Genomic DNA, 18,906 nt, shown 5'->3' on the forward strand with positions numbered 1-18,906 from the left:
TTCTAAATTGTGATAGTCTCCTTCTGATTTACAGGTTGTTTGTGGAAACCCAAAATTAAAATAGATTAAATTAGATATATTTTTATTTTCATGAAACATTGCATTTGTAAGTGTGAATTTGCTAAAAATGTTTTGTTGTATTTAAAAATGCATGAACACACTATAGATTATATAAAAAGTGTTTATCAAAAATACAGTAATTTATTTGAAAAGGATATAACTTTTGAGATGTTTTGTATTTATGCCTTTTATCTGTATGTAACTTTATTTTACAAGGAGATGACACATTCTAAATCTCTTTTACAAATTGTGGCCAAGCGAGTAGCATGGAACGGAAAGCAACAAACTAAACATAAAATTTAACATAAACGAAAACAGACTTAAAACAACATCAAATGACATCAACGTAATGAATGTACAAGTATTTAGTTACAGTACATGTGCACTCAGGTCAAATAATCTTGTTTTTATTAATTTTTTATAATTTTCCTTACTTTAAGGCTACAAGAAAATTCAAAATGCATGAATGAATAAAAGCATCAAAAGCCACTGGAATCTATTCTTGGGGAAGATTTAAAAAAAAGGAAAAACTTGCAGAAATCACCCTTTAAACCACCATGACACTCGTTACATGTGGCTGTTTTAATAGAAAATCCCCCAAATATACAAGTGGAACCTTTGATGTAATTAACCATGGATTATTTCCAATTAAAATATATATATATATAATAAAAAGGTTTAGCTTTGTGGAGGGCTGCTTGAGCACAATAATCAGTAACTTTAAATGCCGAAATATGCCACATTACTGCCTCCAAACTTTCCTCCGACACGTCTGGCAGATACGTGGCAGGTTTCTCTCCACAGGTTCAGCGGCTGAAGTTTGACCCGGAAGCATTTACCGTCTGCACCAAACAAGAGGATGTTCAGTTAGCCAGTTGGTTAGCTGCTAACCAAGTCGGGAAGTTGCAATATTATTGTTGACAGCTAAATCTGGAAGAAACCATGCGACGTTTTGGGTATTTGCGCGCCGACGTCAACGTGTCAGGATTCATCTTATGTGGATTTTGAGAGCCGAAGCAAATTACCGATGCTAGTTAGCTTAGCTTTAACATTATCGAGGCCGGAGGCTGCAACGTCTCTGTTTAGTTAACGTGGATGTTTGGCAGCGAGCTGAACTGGGGACCACAAGAGAGACGAGGCATTAATTAAATCGACAGCTGTCTACAAGAAACTGCTCAGGTTCGGGGCATGTGATTTAACTTGACGAACACGACTCGGTGTCCGTGTTTAAAGCTCAGGTGGAGGCAGGTTTTGATGGTTTAGCTTAGCAGTAGATTAGCCGAAGAGAAAAGTGCAGTCATGGACGATTTTAGCTCGATCAGCCTGCTGTCTCTTGCGATGTTGGTGGGATGTTATGTGGCTGGAACAATACCTTTGGCGGTCAACTTTTCAGAGGTAAGTCTATGGCATGCAAAATGATATATATAAATATAAAAATGAGCTTTCTGGAGGCGTGTGTAGTTTGGCTAACTGTGGCAGTGACCACATTGACTGAGAGGCAAAAAGTTCATCTGTGAGTGGCTTTCAATGAATGCATCAGTAATGTTATCAGGTTATCAGCTGGACATCTTGTGTTAGAACAATGAGGCAGACCTGTGGAGTGTAAAGATTGATCTGACTGTTTCTGCAGGAAAAGCTGAAGCTGATCACTGTGCTGGGAGCAGGGCTGCTGTGTGGGACTGCACTGGCTGTCATCATTCCTGAGGGGGTCCACGCACTTTATGAAGAAATCCTTGAAGGTAAAATTCATCCAAACAGTGTTTCCCTCAAGGACCGCTCACACATTGTTCCCACAGCCCTCTCAAGTGCAAGCAAAGGTGCATTTTATTGCCCTCAGACCAGTAAATCATTGGAAGGAAACAGTAAAAACAGTAATCTTAAAAGTTTTGCTCATCGCGATTACCCAGAGCCGACGAGTGACATTTTTAAGTCGCTTATTTTGTCCGAACCAAACCCAAACCATCACTTCCTATTTGAAATGGCAAAGACCAACATCCGAGAAGCTGGATGTTTGACAGTTGTGGTTTAAAAATGACTGAAAATCAACTTGATTATCAAAATAGTTGATAATCAGTAGTTTTCTTTAGATTAACCGACTAATCATTGCAACTCTACTGACAGTGCAGTCCAAAATCCAGAGATAACATTTAGATTAAACAATCGTATATGAAAGCGAGAAGCAGCAGATCCTCACACATCCAAAGAACTTTTGGATTTCTTGCTTGATGGTTGACTTAAACAACAGGTGGTTGATTTTCTTAGCCGACTAGCTGATTGACGAATCATTTAAGATGTTTCTGCAGTTGAATGTTTGAGCATCGCTGTGCAGAGTGATGTATGTACAGAGTGTCAGAAACACATTATTGAATGCATCTTGAACTATGTTTGGGGAGGATCTTCAGCCTTTATCTCACCAGGATATTTCACTCATAGTTCAACTTCAGGGTAGTCCTGGGTTCGCATCTTGAAACAAGACAATGGAACAGTGAGACAGTTTAAATATTTGATCAGTGTTGGTGTCAAGATTTAAGTTTTGAAAGCCTGCATAATAATTTATTCCCTTGTAGACCTGTCCAACTGGTGCAGCAGTCCTGTGTGAGCTCTGGTTTCAGCATCAGTTTGCGATTCTCATCCTGTTGAGCTCTGTGCTTATAATGATCAGTTTTAAGGGTTAAGGATCTAAGTATAGAGCATGTAGACATACTGTATGTATGAATATGTCTGCCTGTGTTGACTGTAACAGTTTGAATCCTCTTCAAACAGAGCGAAGTTCAGCTCGCAGCAAACAACCAAGTGACGTCCGTTTCTCTTGTGTAACCAACTTTGTCAAACAGAAGTATTTGTTTTGTGTTCGTCTGTATATCAGCTGCTTCTCAGGAGATGCCACCGGGATCTGTGATGGAGCTAAGCAGGGTCAGCAAACACATGCGTAATTTTGAACTGCCTCTTTCTTTTCTCTCCGGACCCGCGTCCCTGCAGGTGGACACCAAAGCCACGGTCAGGCTGGAGTGGTGGAAGTGTCTGAGACCAAGGGTGAGGTGGAATCAGCCCTGGGCGCTGGCGGGAAACATGAGCACAGTCACGAGCAGCTTCACGCCTGCATCGGCGTGTCTCTGGTCCTGGGCTTCGTCTTCATGCTCCTGGTGGACCAGATAGGCAGCTCTCATGTGCACAGCACTGAAGGTCGGTATCGCAGCAAACAGACATCTGGGGCACTTTTGTTTTTAGAAATGAGCTGTAGACACGGCCAGAATGTCTGTGAAGACTGTGGAATTGGGGGTTCGGTGACAGCAGCTTTGTCATCGGCCTCATCAAGTACTAATCTCTGGAAGAAAATTATTTGTTGAAATTAGACCCAAAACAATCCCAGATGGCTCAACTGCCAGTTCTGTCTTCCCAGATGCATCCATGCTCGGCTCCCAATAATTTCCAAGCTTTTTATTTGAGCAGCTAATTCTCCGCAAACTGTTTACAGCATCTGCCAACGTGAGATGCCAAACAATTCTTCTTCCTCAATGTGGAGACGCAACTTGAATCTGCTTTAAGATATTTATCAAATCTTTAAAGATGGTCCCTGTAAACACTTTCCGCATTGGTTGTTTTTGTCTGGTTCAGATCCAGAGTCGGCAAGAGTCACCTCCTCCAAAATCACCACCACCCTGGGTCTCGTGGTCCACGCTGCAGGTACGTCTGTTTGTTACTTTTTGGTCGATAAGTGAATCACGTTTCAGTTAATGCGTTTCAGCAGTTACACTTATTTTGTTTTTTTGACAGTATTTGAGTCAGAGCTTTGTTAATGTCGTACCTGTTGTCTCCAGCTGACGGGGTGGCTCTGGGAGCTGCTGCCTCTACGTCTCAGACCAGCGTTCAGCTCATTGTCTTTGTAGCCATCATGCTGCATAAGGTAATAATGGCTCATATATTTTATAGTAAAATGATGTCTTTCAACTTTTTTTTTATTGTGTAGCAAATTAAGTTGAAGCAACTATTTGCTTAGTGATCCCCTTTAGATTTATAGGCAGCTATTTTGATAATTGATTCATCTGATATCACTGATTTGTTCCAATTGTTGAATTAGCTTTCTCTTATCTGACAGTAAAGTTAATGTTTTTGGACTGCAAGTCTGACAAAAAAGCCAGGAGAAAATGTAGGAAATCCTGACAGCCACTTTTAGCTATTATGACCTAATGAACTCTGCTGCCCTGTCGTCTGCAGGCCCCGGCAGCGTTTGGCCTGGTATCGTTCCTGATGCATGCTGGTCTTGAGAGGAACCGCATCCGCAAACATCTCCTGGTCTTTGCGCTGGCAGCGCCCGTCCTCGCCATGCTCACCTTTTTGGGCCTCAGCCAGGTAACTGTGAAAATCTTTGAGTGATTTTCTGATGTGAACCAGCGGTCGTAAACATTCGAGCCATCAGACGGGAAGCGTTTCTTGGGGGAACACATTCATAGCCGCACATTTGGCCTCACAGTGTTTCTGTCTGTTCCCCTCTCAGAGCAGCAAGGAGGCCCTGTCAGACATCAACGCCACTGGTGTCGCCATGCTCTTCTCCGCCGGCACCTTCCTCTACGTGGCCACCGTCCACGTCCTCCCTGAGGTAGGCGGTGGCGGCCACAGCCACGCCCCCAACGGGGGAAACGGGGGCAAAGGACTGAGCAAGGTGGAGGTGGGAGCTCTGGTGCTGGGCTGCCTCATTCCTCTGGTGCTGTCCGTTGGTCACCACCATTAGACCCGGAGCTCAGGACGGATTTAAGACGGGTGTACAGGGGAAAGAAGCGGAAACAGAGACTTCGAACAACGTGGGATCTAAATGTCTTATTGCTTTTTTTTTTCGTCTGCTGATGGACCCTTTGGACCAGACTGGTGCTCGTTGCGGGGGGGACATTTTTATGACTCGAGACTGACCATGAAACAGGAAATGAATGATGTTCAGGAGATCAGAGTCGCTGCCGTCACAACGAAGGCACACTGATGACGAAACAACTTGCAGCTACTGTATGTGTCTGTTTCTGTAACCGTAAGTCCAGAGACGGACCCTGCATCTGTTTATTCACATCCTGCATCGTGGAGTTTTCAGTGTCGCATCATCGTGCTAGTCCAAAGTCAAAGAACCAGCCCTGGTTTCACGACAGCGATGTTTAACTAGATGACAGTTGCACAGAGAGATTTAGATGGTCTTGATTTCAGCCAGTGATCTCAAGAAAGAAAACTCTTTTCTTTTTCTTTTCTTTTTATTGTACAGTGTAAATCTGTGGAAATCAGTTTTAAAAGTGCCATATTAGCAAGCTAGAACAGAAACCTGAGGAGACGCCGCCGGACAGACGTTACCGCTTCTAGAAAACCATCTTCTCTTACCAAGGTCTCTTCCTTTTTTTCCTTTTCTTTTCTCCCAGGGAAGAGATGAGCCCAGATAACCAGCCAGATTCCCGTAACAACTGTCGCTTTGGGTGTTGTTTGTCTACCAAGTTGAGGTTTTCCCCTGTTAGAGAACTCAGTCGAGGACGAGCAGTTTTTGCCTGAAAAGCCGATGTTGCGCCTGTCCTGTAAAACCTCACGCACCGGTTCGTGGACTAGTCCGCTCAAAAAACCCGAGTCCTGCGTCAAGGAGAAGACACAACCAGCCACAACATGAACTGTCACTGTTATTTGATCTGTTTTGGTTTATTTCTCGTCTGTTTTGCTTGGAGAGTAATTATAGATAACGGTTGAAGGATAAATCTGTCTAGAATCGTCTTAAGTGATCGTATAGAGTGTTATTAAGCTTCTTTTAGAGGTGGAGGGTCATTTTAGCAGCTTTGAATGAACGGATGATTAGGGACCATTGGCTCAGGAGAACAGACATACTCCTTTTTTTTTTCTTAATTTTGAGGATTTCAGTCGGTTAATCCCTCATTGATTAATCATACCTGAGCAATAATCATCAAAAACATGTAATCGGGGCGCAGAGTCTGAGCCGACTATAGAGGGTTTCATTGCAAAGCGCTTCTCATGCGAGCTCTTGAACGCACCTCCCCCCCCCCCCCCCGTCTCTGCCTCAGCACCATTAAAACAGTAGCGGGTTGATGCGTTCGAGTGCAAGGCGGCTGCTCCCTCTTCGATCAGGACACACGGATGTTGTGAGTGTAACTATCACTGTGCCTGCTCACAGCAGAGCTCATGTATATGTATGTAAGTATGTATGTGTACTGTACAGAGTAACTCCTCCCCAACCCGCTCACCACGATCTCTTGTGCGAGATGGAACTGCTTACTCACAACGAACATTCTTTTTTTTATTTTTATTTTTATTTTTTTTAATGGACTGTTGTTCGAAGTACCGACACACGAGGCTACAGACTGTCTGAGGAGTCTCTGTTTTATGTGTAAATTGAACGGTTTTTACAGACGAAACTTGTCGATTAAATTCCAAGTCACCTGACGAGAGGAAACCCACCGTGATGGTTTGAGGCTTTTCTGTGGGACGCCGGATGTGTGTGTGTGTACAAAAGGGAAGAAAAAAAAAATAACCCCATTGTGTTGCTTCACACTCGGACATGTCGGAGGACGGCCCCAGCATGTGCCATTTGTTCTTTCTGAAGGATATTGCATCAGGATCCGCGCTGAGATCTGGCGTTGACATGTTCCTCATTCTGACGAGAAAAGGAAAAACTGTAAAAGAAATTCAGAGTGCAGTGAAAGGTCTGTCGACAGCTGCAACCAATTTTCGTGATTAACAGTTGGGTCTTAAATTTGCAATACGCACTAAATCAGAAATGCATGTTTTCCCTTTTACTCGCGGTGCAGTTCATCCATCTAGATGATTTGTTGCGAGCTGCCGAGTTTTGGAGATCTCGGTCGTAAACTTGTCTGCCTGCTCTCTCTCGACTTTGACTGAACTAGGTGGCGCTCGGCTTCTGGTGCTTAAATTGCCAAAAAAACAAAACATTTTTGAAAAACTGAACTTCTAGGAATCATGACCCGGTTACTCGCAAAAATCAACAAACCTTGTTGTGAGCAGGTTCGTGCAGGAACTGTTTCTGTCGGTCATATCGCCGCACAGAAGGAAGTGTGCGTCTGTTAATGGATGAAAGTGCTCGTGCGTCCTCCTCGGCTGAGCGAGCCTTTCGTCCGTGAGTAGATGCAGCAACAACTTCACGGTGATGCAGTTGGTGGCTGTAGTTTGATGGAAAGAATGTAGTTCCTACATGAAACTGCTCACATCGAGTTCTCTGGTTTATCTTGAGTATTTGGCCATGATTTCTGTAAAGTTGAAGGTGTATGCAGACATCTTCACAGCTATTATCTCCTAAACTATCTCCAAAAATGTCAGAAAAATGCCCGTCGCAAGTTCCCCAGATACGAATAAGGTGATGTCTTTGAATGTCTTGCTTAGTTTAAAACCCCCAAATATATCCAGTTGACCATCAAAGAAGAAAAAGAAACCTGCTGATGGATTAATCTCTTCTTGTGTGCAAGATTTACCGAAATTGGGGGCTTAAGCACTTCATTAGCTGTTATTTTTTTGGTAGCTAAATACTTTAAAAACTCAATTTATGTGTTTGTTTTTTTTATCAGGACTTTCGCGGGTGTGAGATCAGATTTGACTGACGGTGCCTTTTTGAAGTAAGCGAGCAGATCAGTCACAGTTTGATTTGAATGTAATTTCAATTCTGATTTGGAGCCCGGAGTTTAAAGGAAACGAAAATGAAATCTGTCGAGTAAAAATAACCAAAACTGTCGCAACTTTGGCGGAACAGTGCGCGCATGTCGGACCCCGCCACGTGCAGCGAGAAGCAGACTGAGAGAACATGTTGTTTTGTGGGAGCAGGATGAGGGTACAACGGGTAAACGAGCTGAAAACGTTGGAAAAAATCATTTGAATGGAAATGAAAACATGAGGTTTACTGATATCTGAGATGCCATTCTCCCGTGAAAACCACGTCCCTCCAGATTTGGTGATTTTTCAGGTTAAAGGCAGGACTAAGTGTTCTTTGTTATTGAGAGCGTCTTACTTCTCGACAGAAGATCCAGATTTTCAAGTCCGTCTTGAGTCGGACTGCCCTCATGTGCAGTGAAGGAATTTGTTGGTTTCCTTCCCCCCCCGTCCTGGGACTCCAGTGTCAGTGATGTGGGACAGAATCAACAATCCTCGCTCAGTGTTTAGACGTCAGCCGTCTGAATTAGACAACACAAGTGGGTGTCTTCCAAACTTAGTCTTCTCGGTATGTTATTCTCTTCCTGTGCTATAACTTTGCATTGTAAAGTTTGGAAGAAGCCCATTTACAGTGAAGGATCCGCATCATTTAATCCTTAGAAACCATTTTAAAACCAAGATGGAATAGACGGATCTACAGGTTAGCGATTTAGCTTACGATGGCTCAGGACAGAAATAATGTTTAGACTGGCTTTTGAACATGTTTATTGATGTTAAAGTTGTTTTTATTGCATAAATTAAAAAAAAAGAAGTTTCACTCTTGCATCATAAACAGGCAAAACACTGGACTCTGATTGGCTGACAGCAGCTGCACGTCAAATTAAAAGAATGTAAACCTGCTTAAACTTAAAGCCAGCTTGAGTTTAAGGTGTTCAGTGGTTGTTTGACCAGTCACAGTAAATACCACAGTGTTAGTCCAGCCATCTTGAAACGCATAACCTCTTTGCGAAAGTGTGTCTTTGATCGTTATCGCAAAGAAATGGAGAAACTTGGGCTAAAGCAACCCTTTAAATCGCCAGATGTCGATGCGTTCTCGCCCACACGAGCAGGAAGAGATGTCGGCACATGTTGGGAGGTTTCCTTACGCGTCAAGACAGATTTTAGGATGAGGTTAATATTTGTAATAGTGTCAGCAGGGGGAGGGGGGGGGTGGGGTAGGTTTGTCTTTTTCTATTTTTTTCATTTTCTGTCATTCCACTATGGGGTCTGCCTTATTTCCATACTTTCGATTGTGAAATTCAGTTGTAAAGCGACGTGTTTTATGACGACTAAATTAAAGTTTTTTAACTGGTGAAAGAAAAGGCTTTTGTTGTGATGATTTACTGCGAAAAATGGTGGCGTTTTCCCTGGATTTCAACCTAAAACTCTTGCTTAATGTCAGTTTATAGGAAGTTTTTATCCCGTTATCATAAAAGTGAGAATTTCTGTGTTGTCACTTTTACTTTTAGTCCCATTTTTAACAAATTCTGGGAGCTATATCTTCAAGGAAATGTTTAAAAATGTTGTAATCAAGGATTTTCCCCCACTGACAGGATGTTTTCACTTGTCTCCGGGCTCATGCATTTCTCATGTGTGGATAGCTTCATAATCTGCTGTCCATCCACTCTGACACATGTTCTGTAAATTAATCTGATACCCGTCGCTGGACGCTGAGCTACATGGTGACCGCTCTTGCCTTTCCCATCCTCTTTAGCCGTGCAGACACGCCTCTGCCTGCCACAGATGTTCTCCTAATTCACTGCTGCTGGAGTAATGGATGGAGGGAGTGTTGTGATGGATGGATGGATGGATGGATGGATGGTGGATGGATGGAGATGGAGAGACCAAACAGTTTATACCTGCCAAGAGCTGGAGACGAGAGCTACGTGCAGTAATCTGAATAACAGCTTTTACTGGCTGGAATATATTGACTGGCTTCAGATTTACTCTTTCCTAAAGCTTCCCTCCCTCCTCTTCCTCCCTCCCTCCCTCCCCCCCTCCCTCGCTCTTTCTCTCCGTCATCCCTGTTTTCATCTCCGCTGTGCCGTGCGGTCAGTCCGCCTCCAGCTGATGAGCGTATTGGCAGCCGCATCATTCCACCCTGCTGAGTTATTGGGATGTGTTTGCCGCTTTTCCTGTTCTGTATCGAAGCACTCCCTGCAGCTGTGCATGCACCTCTGTGTGTGTGTGTGTCTGTGTTAGTGGGTGTTATTGGGGTAATTGTTATTGACTGACTTTATTGCGGTTACATTTCTTTTTATTCTATTGATCGCATCTTTTTTTTTTCGGGCCCCACCTCCAAGGGCGTGGGAAGTCCAGAGAGGATGTTCTCATCTGCGTCCAGAAACTCTCTGTTCTCGCCCTGGTCGTCCATGGAGCAGTCGGACTCTGAGCTGTTGGACATCAGCACCAAAGTGCAGCTGCACGGGGTGCTGTGGAAGAGGCCCTTCGGACGGCCGTCGGCCAAGTGGTCCCGCAGGTGAGGATTTGATGTGATTCACCTGCCGTTAGTTGTTTCTGTCTTTTTGTTTTTTAAGCTTCTCTGCAACTTATTAAACTTTAAAAAGTAGAGATTGAGTTTGGATGTATTCTGCATTTTCTTTAGTTTTCAAAAAGTTGTACATGTATGACTGAGAAAGATTTCTTCTGTTCTGGACAAAAATTTAAATTTTCCTTAGAAATTGGACTTATTTTCCTTCAAAGGAGCGTCTGAGAGCGCTGACGAGTCAAATGTTGCTGTAGTATCGTCCCAAATGAGTTTAGAGTACTTAAATTGACTATATACTTGAGACCACTGTTATACCCTTTAATTATGCCACTCTTCTGTGAGCACAAACTCTTTTATTAGCCTCTCGGCCCAGTTTGAAATCATCTGTAGAGACTTTCCCTCAAAGAAAAATAGCAGAAATCACAGAAAATTAAGTGTATTTGTTAAGTCAGAAGATCTTAGACGGCCTTTTAGGATTCTGCCAACCAAACCAAACCAAAGAGGAACTCTTTACATAACTACAGGAAACTACAGACGTGTTTTTTTTTACATCCCAGTGTCAGTGTATCCTGATGGGAGTGATAATATTTGGATGTTTAAATGCCTGGATTGGTTCCTTATGTCACGATAATGCTCTTAGTTTACATAACAGTTAAAACGACAATGCACGGTGGGTCCAGGGAGTCCATTTGCGTTACACACTCCTTGTAACCTTTCCCATTTGCTTGTGTCATTGAGGTCAAAAGATCTCCGGTAAATGCTCGTTTGGTTGCCCGTGCCAAACCCCCGCAGTCAGTCGAGATCAGTGATCTAACAGCATTTGTTGTTGTCAACAGCTTTAAAAAAAAAAAAAAAAAAAAAAAAGGGCAGTTGTTTGAAACACATCTGCCTCCCAGTGTGACGAGATGTGGGTGAAATTAAAGGGCCACTCGACTTTAAACGTGCTCCTAAAAAAAAAAAAATAAATAGCTGTGTGATTTTATCTTCAGACGAGGATGAGCCTCTTAATGTCGAAACCATAACCTTGTGATGACATCGTGAATGAAAGATGCTGTTGTGTTGCATTATGGGAAGAGCAGGGTCTAGAAATCTCACCTCTCTGTCCTGAGAACGACGTTGGTTCCTTTCAGCCCCACAGGATTGACTCACTGCTGCTTTCATTGTCTTCCTTGGTACAAAGATTCTTCATCATCAAAGACAGCTTCTTGCTCTACTATGCAGAGAGCGAGAAGAGAAACTTTGAGAGCAACAGGTACTTCAACATCCACCCCAAGGTGAGCCGCTGCATCTTCTCTTAGCACCCGTGGGAAAACGATGAAAGGTGGTTGGGTGACTGCGCACAATGATCAGCTATATGTTTTAAATCAGTTGTTCTTGCATAAACAGAAGGTTCTTGATGAATTGTCCAGAACAAACATAGTAAATAACGCTGCAATGTGTTTCTGTCTCAGGGCGTCATCCCTTTGGGAGGATGTGTGGTGTCGGCCAATGAAAACATGGGCATGCCCTTCGCCATCGTGGTCAACCTGGAGGATTTTTCTGTACGTTTCCCTCCGTTGCTTAAACATTTACCAGGTTTACGTTGCATGTTTAAGACAGGCAAAAGCATAAAGATGTTGTGGGACACGCAACGACAAAGTAACACAAAAAAGGCGACATAACAAATTACAAATATGAGTCAGAATTGTGACACAGCAGCCTGCAGAGCCGAACTGAAATAGCCCCGTCTGAATTATACTTTTAAAAACTGTTATGACGGGACGAAGCAGCCTAATCCTGCAACAAATGGGACACATAATGGAGTGAGTTTAACTGCGCACAAGTGTGTTACAGCAATTTACTATTATGTCAGCAGCCCAAAGATGGAAATCCACTGTCTATCGTGCAGCCTCAGCTAAGTATGGCCAAGTATGGTATTGATGTGAGGTGTTGTGTGTCCGTCCCTCAGGGCACCGTAGTGCTGGCTGCCGAGTCAGAGGAGGAGCAGGTTCAGTGGATGGAGATGCTGCAGGAGTCGGGGAAAGTGTGAGTATTCGACGGACGCGAGCTCTCCCTCTAAATGTTGAACTTTGTGTAAGATTCCTCTGGGTTATAGAGGAAAAGTCAGAGAAAATGAGACAATGGGAAGGTCTTCAGTTTTTCATTCCAAAGAACCCTTCAGCTGATAAAGAGACGGAGCGGCTGCTATGTACAAAACATTAAATTCTGTTGCATATTTAACTGGGCCTTCAGTAACGAGTGGGGCAGCCGATATTGTAAGTAAGTAAGTCTGAGGATCACCAAAGTTAATGAGATCAAACCTCCTGCGGACAAAATGCCATGGCCGTCCATCCAACAGCTGCATAGATATCAAACCAAAGTGGATAACCGTAATAACCGTCTCAAAACAATGGGAAGCATCTATTTACAGGCTCACTGGGTATTGATCGTCAATCATCCTTCTGTTTTTTGTTAAGATTTCTGTTTTGGTCCAACAGCACGTGGAAGAACGCTCACCTGGGGGAGGCCATGATCGAGAGTCTGGAGGCTCAGGGGCTGCAGCTGGCCAAAGAGAAGCAGGAGTATCTGGGTAAATATTTGGATGTCACCTTAATAAATGACTTTTTTTTTTTCATAAGCCGTGGCAGCTCATGTGAGATGGTTTTCTTTATCCAGATAAACTGATGGAAGAGACCGAGGAGCTGAGTCACCAGAGAGCTCAGAGAGAGGTGAGAACGTTGTTTACGCCTCTGTTTTTTAATCACATGACGGCAACGGCAAAGATGGACTTTTGACTTAATAACACACATTTAACACATATGGCTCTTAAACAGTTGTATTTGTGTGTGTGTGCAGGAGCTGGAGCGTCTGAATCAGGTCCTGGAGGAGGAGAAGATGAAGTTTGAGGAGGTGGTGCTGGAGCTGAAGGCAGAGCAGGAGCATATCAAACTGTAAAAAACCATCCCAACCATTCCCCGTTTCTGTTTTTACTGACGATGATCGAACTGTACGAGCCCGTTACTAAATGTGATGTTGTTTCCTGTTGTGTGTCGGCGGCAGAGACCTGGACGGTACGGCTCAGTCCCTGAAAGGTGTTGAGAGTGAGAAAGAGGAGCTGAGCAACTTAACCGTCTTGCTGCAGAAATCCATTGAGGTGAGAAAATAAATGGTTGTGAGGCTGTTTGTCACTCAGCCAGTGTGACAAGAATAAGTTATCGATGAGCTGGTGCTCGACTTACGTCACGTTACAACCGCTGATGTCATCAGTTATGTAAGGAAACCAAACTGACCTAATGAATTTGATAATGATGCAACTTTTTGTGAAGCAAATATAACTTGACTAGAGTTTGACGTGAAGATCGATACCATTCTCACAACACTCAGCGTCTGGTTAGCTTTGCATAGATAAAGGCTGGAAACAGGGAAACAACCAATACGCAGTCTAACTACAAATGCTGTTCTAACAGTTAAATTATTTAAAAAAATTATCCAAACAAGAAATTTCTTGTTACATAGCTTTTTCCAGTCTTTATGCTAAGCTACGCTAACTGGCTGTAGCTTCATATTAAACAGAAAGACATGAAAGTGTGATCCATCTTTTCATATAACTCTCCGCAAGAAAGCAAAAAAGCACATTCACCAAAATGGGCTATAACTAAAATATGTCTCTATGCAGTATAACTTTAAGAAGATCATTATGAATATGTGGCTCCTTCACAGATTTGGATTTCAGCTGAGTTTCTACACATGAAAAAGACGTGAAAATCAATGGAAAAGATCAGCCATGAACAAATGCAAACAAGTAAAATTAAAGAAATGTACACCTTTTCGATAATTTCACAGTAAAAAAAAAAAAAAACCCCAGAGCTTTCAAGTATCACCAGTGAGTGATCACTTGAGTCAAACTTCCTGCTTATTTCATGAAACAAGCACTCAACCTCAACACTGACACCAGCACAGGTTACATGACTGGATGATTTGTTTCGTCTTTCAGGAGCTCTCTCAGGAGAAACAGCGGACTCTGGAGCTGCTGGGTGTGAAGGAGCAGGATGAGGAGGAGGAGGCGGCGGTGGCGGCAGAGGAGAGCTCAGCCCGGAGCAAGTCCGAGGACAGCGAGGATCCCGGAGACGTGGACCTGCTGCAGGACCTGCGACACATCGAGGAGCAGATGAAGGTCCTGCTGAAGGAGAAGGAGCAGGCTGATGAGAAGTGAGTGGGAATCCAGACCCTGATGCACAAAACACTGATCTTGAAATCTGTATTTTCTGGTGATTTTAAGTCGAAGCATTGATCATTTCCCACAAAAAAGACATTGATATTTCAAGGTACTATGTCAGAGTATCACCATTAGAATTAATGATCACTGAATCAATACTAAAAAAAACAAAAAAAAACATGCTTTAGCCTGCGATTACAGTTTGGCATCCAAAGGGTCAAACACTCCAACCTTTTGTAGGGGAATCTCTGTGCTAATGGCTCAGAGGATGTAACTGCTAGTGGAAATGTGTATTGATCCCATAACAACCAGCCCATTGATCCGCACGAGTAAGTGGGATATTACAGGCAGCTGCTATTGACTGTGATGCACTAATGTTCTGTTATGAACACGGAGTTATTACTTTGTGTTTCCATGAGCGCCGCGCACTCTCCTCCTCCTCCTCTGCTAAGTGACTAAATGATGTTATATAAATACATTTTCAATTATATGGTGGTAGATAAAATAATATAACTTTAATATGATCAAGTAGCTTTTCTTTCATTTATGTAATAACTGAGTCAAACAAAAAAAAAGATTTGCCAGGATAAGTTAGTTTCTATTTTTCTGTCCCTCAGATGAAACTGTTTTCTTTGAGAGAAAGTTCTGTAGGTAGTTTTTACCTTAAGAAGATACTTTAGGTGGGTTTTTGTGTTCATCTGTGTCCTGCAGAGCTCAGTGAGCCCAGCACGGCACCAGAATCTGCAGAGGGAAACTTTCTCTGAAGCACTAATGTCTGATGTCTTTTTAACAGCTTTTTCCCCTCATGTTGGAGCTTTTAAAGCAGCTTCAATAACGCTGCAATTCTATTTTCCGTGTGTCTGTCGCCCAGGCTCAGGGAGAACGAGCAGCGGGCTACAGTCCTGCAGCAGGAGAGGGAGTACTACTCGTCTCAGGCCCGGACGCTGCAGCAGTCGCTCTCTCAGCTCACTGCGGACAAACATCAGACCGAGGCCGAGCTCAAGGTGACACAGCATCACTCAGCTGCTCCCGGCCTCCGGCTTACACACAGCGACAAAACACAAAGTCGGTTTAGAGGTCACGTAGTTAATCAGCTGCTGAGTTTATGCTTTTAAGTACAGTTTCAGAAGGTAAAAGAGATGAAACTGGCCTCATTAGAATCAAGTCCAACCTGTAAAAGCACTTTAACTGTCCATAATGAGTCCAAGAGTGTTATAGGACTGCTATTTCAAGACCACTTCCTCGTCTTCAATACCCATAATGCAACTTAACTGCAGATTTGAATTCTAGATTTGAATAAGATGAGTCAAAAGCCCAGTATTTGCCTTTAAAAAAACAAAAACAAAGAAATAGTGTATCTTTAGTTGACACAATTGCTTAAACTAGTTGTCAGTGACGTCCTGTGTGTCTCAGGCAGAGATAGAGTCTCGGGTGGAGCTGGAGAAGAGGCTGAAGCAGGCCGAAGAGGCTCTGCAGGACCTGGAGAAAGGCCTGAACACGCTGGAACGGACCAAAGAGAGAGACGAGAAGATGAAGGGGGATGTGAGTCAGCTGAGGAGTGAGTGCATTTACTGATATTTTTATATTTGATGTCCAATATGAACCTATAAGTGTAACCTTGTATGACCCAATATGTGCTGTAAAAACTGCATTAACTTCACTTGGAGCTGTAAAAGTCAAAGAGGTTGAAGTGTGACGGGACAATCATTAGTCACTTAATGTCAAACACATACATGAATATGCATTTTAGCATATTTACTCATAAAATAAATCTCTGCATCATATTTAGATCTGATCTGACACTAGACCTGTGTTACTGCCCTCATCTGGACAGAGTTATATTACATTGATTGCAGGCAAAACAACAGAATCAAAATCAAAAACAGCAGATTATCAGTCTAAGAAATGATTGTTGTGTTTTATTCCACCCAAATAATTCAAATTCAATCATTTGGAAATTACCTCAGATTATTAGGGCTGCAGCAGTTATTTATATTATTGTTGTTTACTATTATTTTCATTACAGATGATTGCTTGGTCGATAATGGTGACATTTTAATGTTAAGATATCTGGTTTATAGTTCTCTTATCGTCCTAATAAATGATGGCAGTTAACATTTTACCAAAATTCGGTCACAGTCTGACTCTTAATGAAAACAAATCAAATTTTTTTGGCAGTCAATCATTTTGATCCAGTAAAACCAGCAAACTGTTGAGCTAAATAGGATGAAAACTGATTTAAGAGTAATTTTGAGGAAGTTTTCAGATCTTTACTGAAGTACAAGGACTGATACCCCACTGTTAAAATGCTCCATTAATAGTAAAAGTTGATCAAAAACAAATGTGTTGCATGCACGTCTCTAAAAAAAATATCTGATGAGTGACTGTAGCCGTATGATTTGCTTATGACGCGTACGTTGTGACCAGGGTTCTTCGAGGAGTGCATCTGTGCGGCGGAGATCGAGGCGAAGCTTCCGGCGATAATGAAGAACGCCGTGTATCTGCACAAAGCTGCTGCGCGCAGGATCAAGAGCTGCCGGATCCAGAGGAGAGCCTCCAGACGCCACTGGTGTAAGTCTGTGCATCAGACAGTAGTTGTGACAGTAAACACAGGTGGTAATTGCTTTTAAGCATTTAATTTAACCCATTTTATTCTATCTACTTTATTGTTACATCAAGATTCTTTCCCTTGTGGGTCATGCTCACCCAGAATTCAGAACTTTTCCCAGTTATTCAATTGAATTTTCTTTAAAAATAATTTAAAAACCCCTTATAAAATCCTACAACTGTCTTTTTTAACTCTGAATTTGAAAGTTTGCCTCTCTGAGCTTATTTTAATATCTACTAATCGCTTATTTTTCACTTGATTGGATTAAAATGTTTCCTGCACATCCAAGAAACCCCTAATAATTTGTAACATGCATTCATTTAAATAGCTGTTGCAGAATTTTTGCAGTAATACAATTATTTAAAACATAATTATATGTCCAAACAAAGAGTCTCACATATTAAACAGATAACATCTGCACTAGATTTTACTCAAATGTTGATCCTGTGTACCTTTTGTTAATTATGAGGCACATGTTCTAATATTGTATTATTTTCTCTGCTCCGTTGCAGTAAAACACTCCAAGTCTTTTGCCATCACCAGCGCTGATGACCCCAACATGGAGGAGCTGCGGGAGACGGCCCGGCGGCTGACCTCCGACAGCAACTTCAGGGAGAGCGTGTACAAGATCATCGCCCGCAAGGACGCCGCAAACAAAACGGAGGACTGAGAGGAGACGCGGTGTTTAGCTTTAACTCAGTTCACACAGTGAGTGATGTAGAGATCCTGACTTTCAAACCCAAAGTTAAATAACTGTATATGACTGTACAAAGAAATCAGTTTGATGGCATCTCTGGATGCAGTCAGATAAGTTGAGACACTGAACAAAACCCATTATATGCAACAGTTTCAGGAACAGTATGGACTCAGCTCAGGAACTGAAAATCCCCTTTTCAGATCCCTTCTTGTGTTTCCATCACATCTGAACAAACCTGACCATTAGGCTTTTTTAATTTGTCAGGAACCAGATGACTCAAGTCTCATTATAAGCCCCTTTTCCACCAAACTATTTTTAAAAGTAGCATAAAGTAATTTAGTTACAAGTAGAATGTGCTTCTAATTTTATTAAACACGATCAATTTAAGGTGTTCCCGACTCTTCTGGTCCAAATGGATGTAAATGTTCTGAGTTCCTGCAGGAGAATTTTCCCTACAAGCTCCTGATTTAAGTCCCTGAAACTGTTCAGCTAAATCTGAGGATTTGTTATTGCACCTTTCAACCAAAGAGTGATTACGACAAGGAACTTTTAACTTGAGCCTCAGTTTAATGCTGATGCCTCTATATGACCGATATAATCAAACAGGGTTATAATTAAGAATAACCCGGCGTCTCGCACTACTACTGTTACACTACAGTAGAGTCTGAATCAAACTCTGTATTTCCAGACTCTGGACTTAATAAGATGTAAATGTGACTTGATATTAACAAACACTTATAGGAAAAGTTCACCCAAAATTGAAAATGTAGTCATTATTTACTCCCTCTTGCCAAAGGAGAGGAGTCAGATGTTTCATAGTCCACAAAACATTTCTGGAACTTCACAGCAAAACAGCATTGCAGCATTGAAGTAGATGGGGACTAGTTTCAAATTGTAAACATTTTAAAAAATAAATAAATGTAAAATGGCTCCACTCAGCTCATCTGGTGTAAACCAGGTCTCTAGAAGGGGCCAGTATTTAAGTATACAGTGACTGAACATTATTTTTTGGGTGAACTTATCCTTTAAAGTGTCATAGATCATCTAGGTAATAAAGATTTAACAACAACAATCACTTGGCAGTGTCTGACTTCAGCCTTGCACCATGAGTTTGTGGTGTTTTCACCATTCTTTAAAAAAAGATTACTATGATATTAGACTTGCAGCACACAGAGATAAATTAGCAG

The 18,906-nt window shown here is 42.2% G+C and overlaps 2 protein-coding genes across 2 annotated transcripts; both read left to right on the forward strand.

The window, feature by feature from the left end:
• Positions 1-866: 866 nt before the first annotated feature.
• On the forward strand, positions 867-9,048 carry slc39a9 (solute carrier family 39 member 9). Its single transcript, XM_030443796.1, has 7 exons — positions 867-1,455; positions 1,691-1,799; positions 3,040-3,243; positions 3,676-3,744; positions 3,879-3,964; positions 4,276-4,410; positions 4,556-9,048. The coding sequence occupies exons 1-7, from the start codon at positions 1,360-1,362 to the stop codon at positions 4,787-4,789; spliced, it is 933 nt and encodes a 310-aa protein (XP_030299656.1). The 5' UTR covers positions 867-1,359; the 3' UTR covers positions 4,790-9,048.
• A 714-nt stretch (positions 9,049-9,762) lies between these two features.
• Positions 9,763-18,791, forward strand: plekhd1 (pleckstrin homology domain containing, family D (with coiled-coil domains) member 1). The gene is made up of 13 exons (XM_030443775.1): positions 9,763-10,210; positions 11,400-11,493; positions 11,671-11,760; positions 12,168-12,244; positions 12,697-12,788; positions 12,875-12,927; positions 13,055-13,149; positions 13,259-13,352; positions 14,193-14,407; positions 15,286-15,418; positions 15,828-15,972; positions 16,842-16,985; positions 17,535-18,791. The coding sequence occupies exons 1-13, from the start codon at positions 10,056-10,058 to the stop codon at positions 17,690-17,692; spliced, it is 1,545 nt and encodes a 514-aa protein (XP_030299635.1). The 5' UTR covers positions 9,763-10,055; the 3' UTR covers positions 17,693-18,791.
• The last annotated feature ends 115 nt before the right edge of the window (positions 18,792-18,906 follow it).

This window comes from Sparus aurata, chromosome 16 (genome assembly GCF_900880675.1).
Source record: "Sparus aurata chromosome 16, fSpaAur1.1, whole genome shotgun sequence".
In the NCBI taxonomy this organism is placed as follows: domain Eukaryota; kingdom Metazoa; phylum Chordata; class Actinopteri; order Spariformes; family Sparidae; genus Sparus; species Sparus aurata.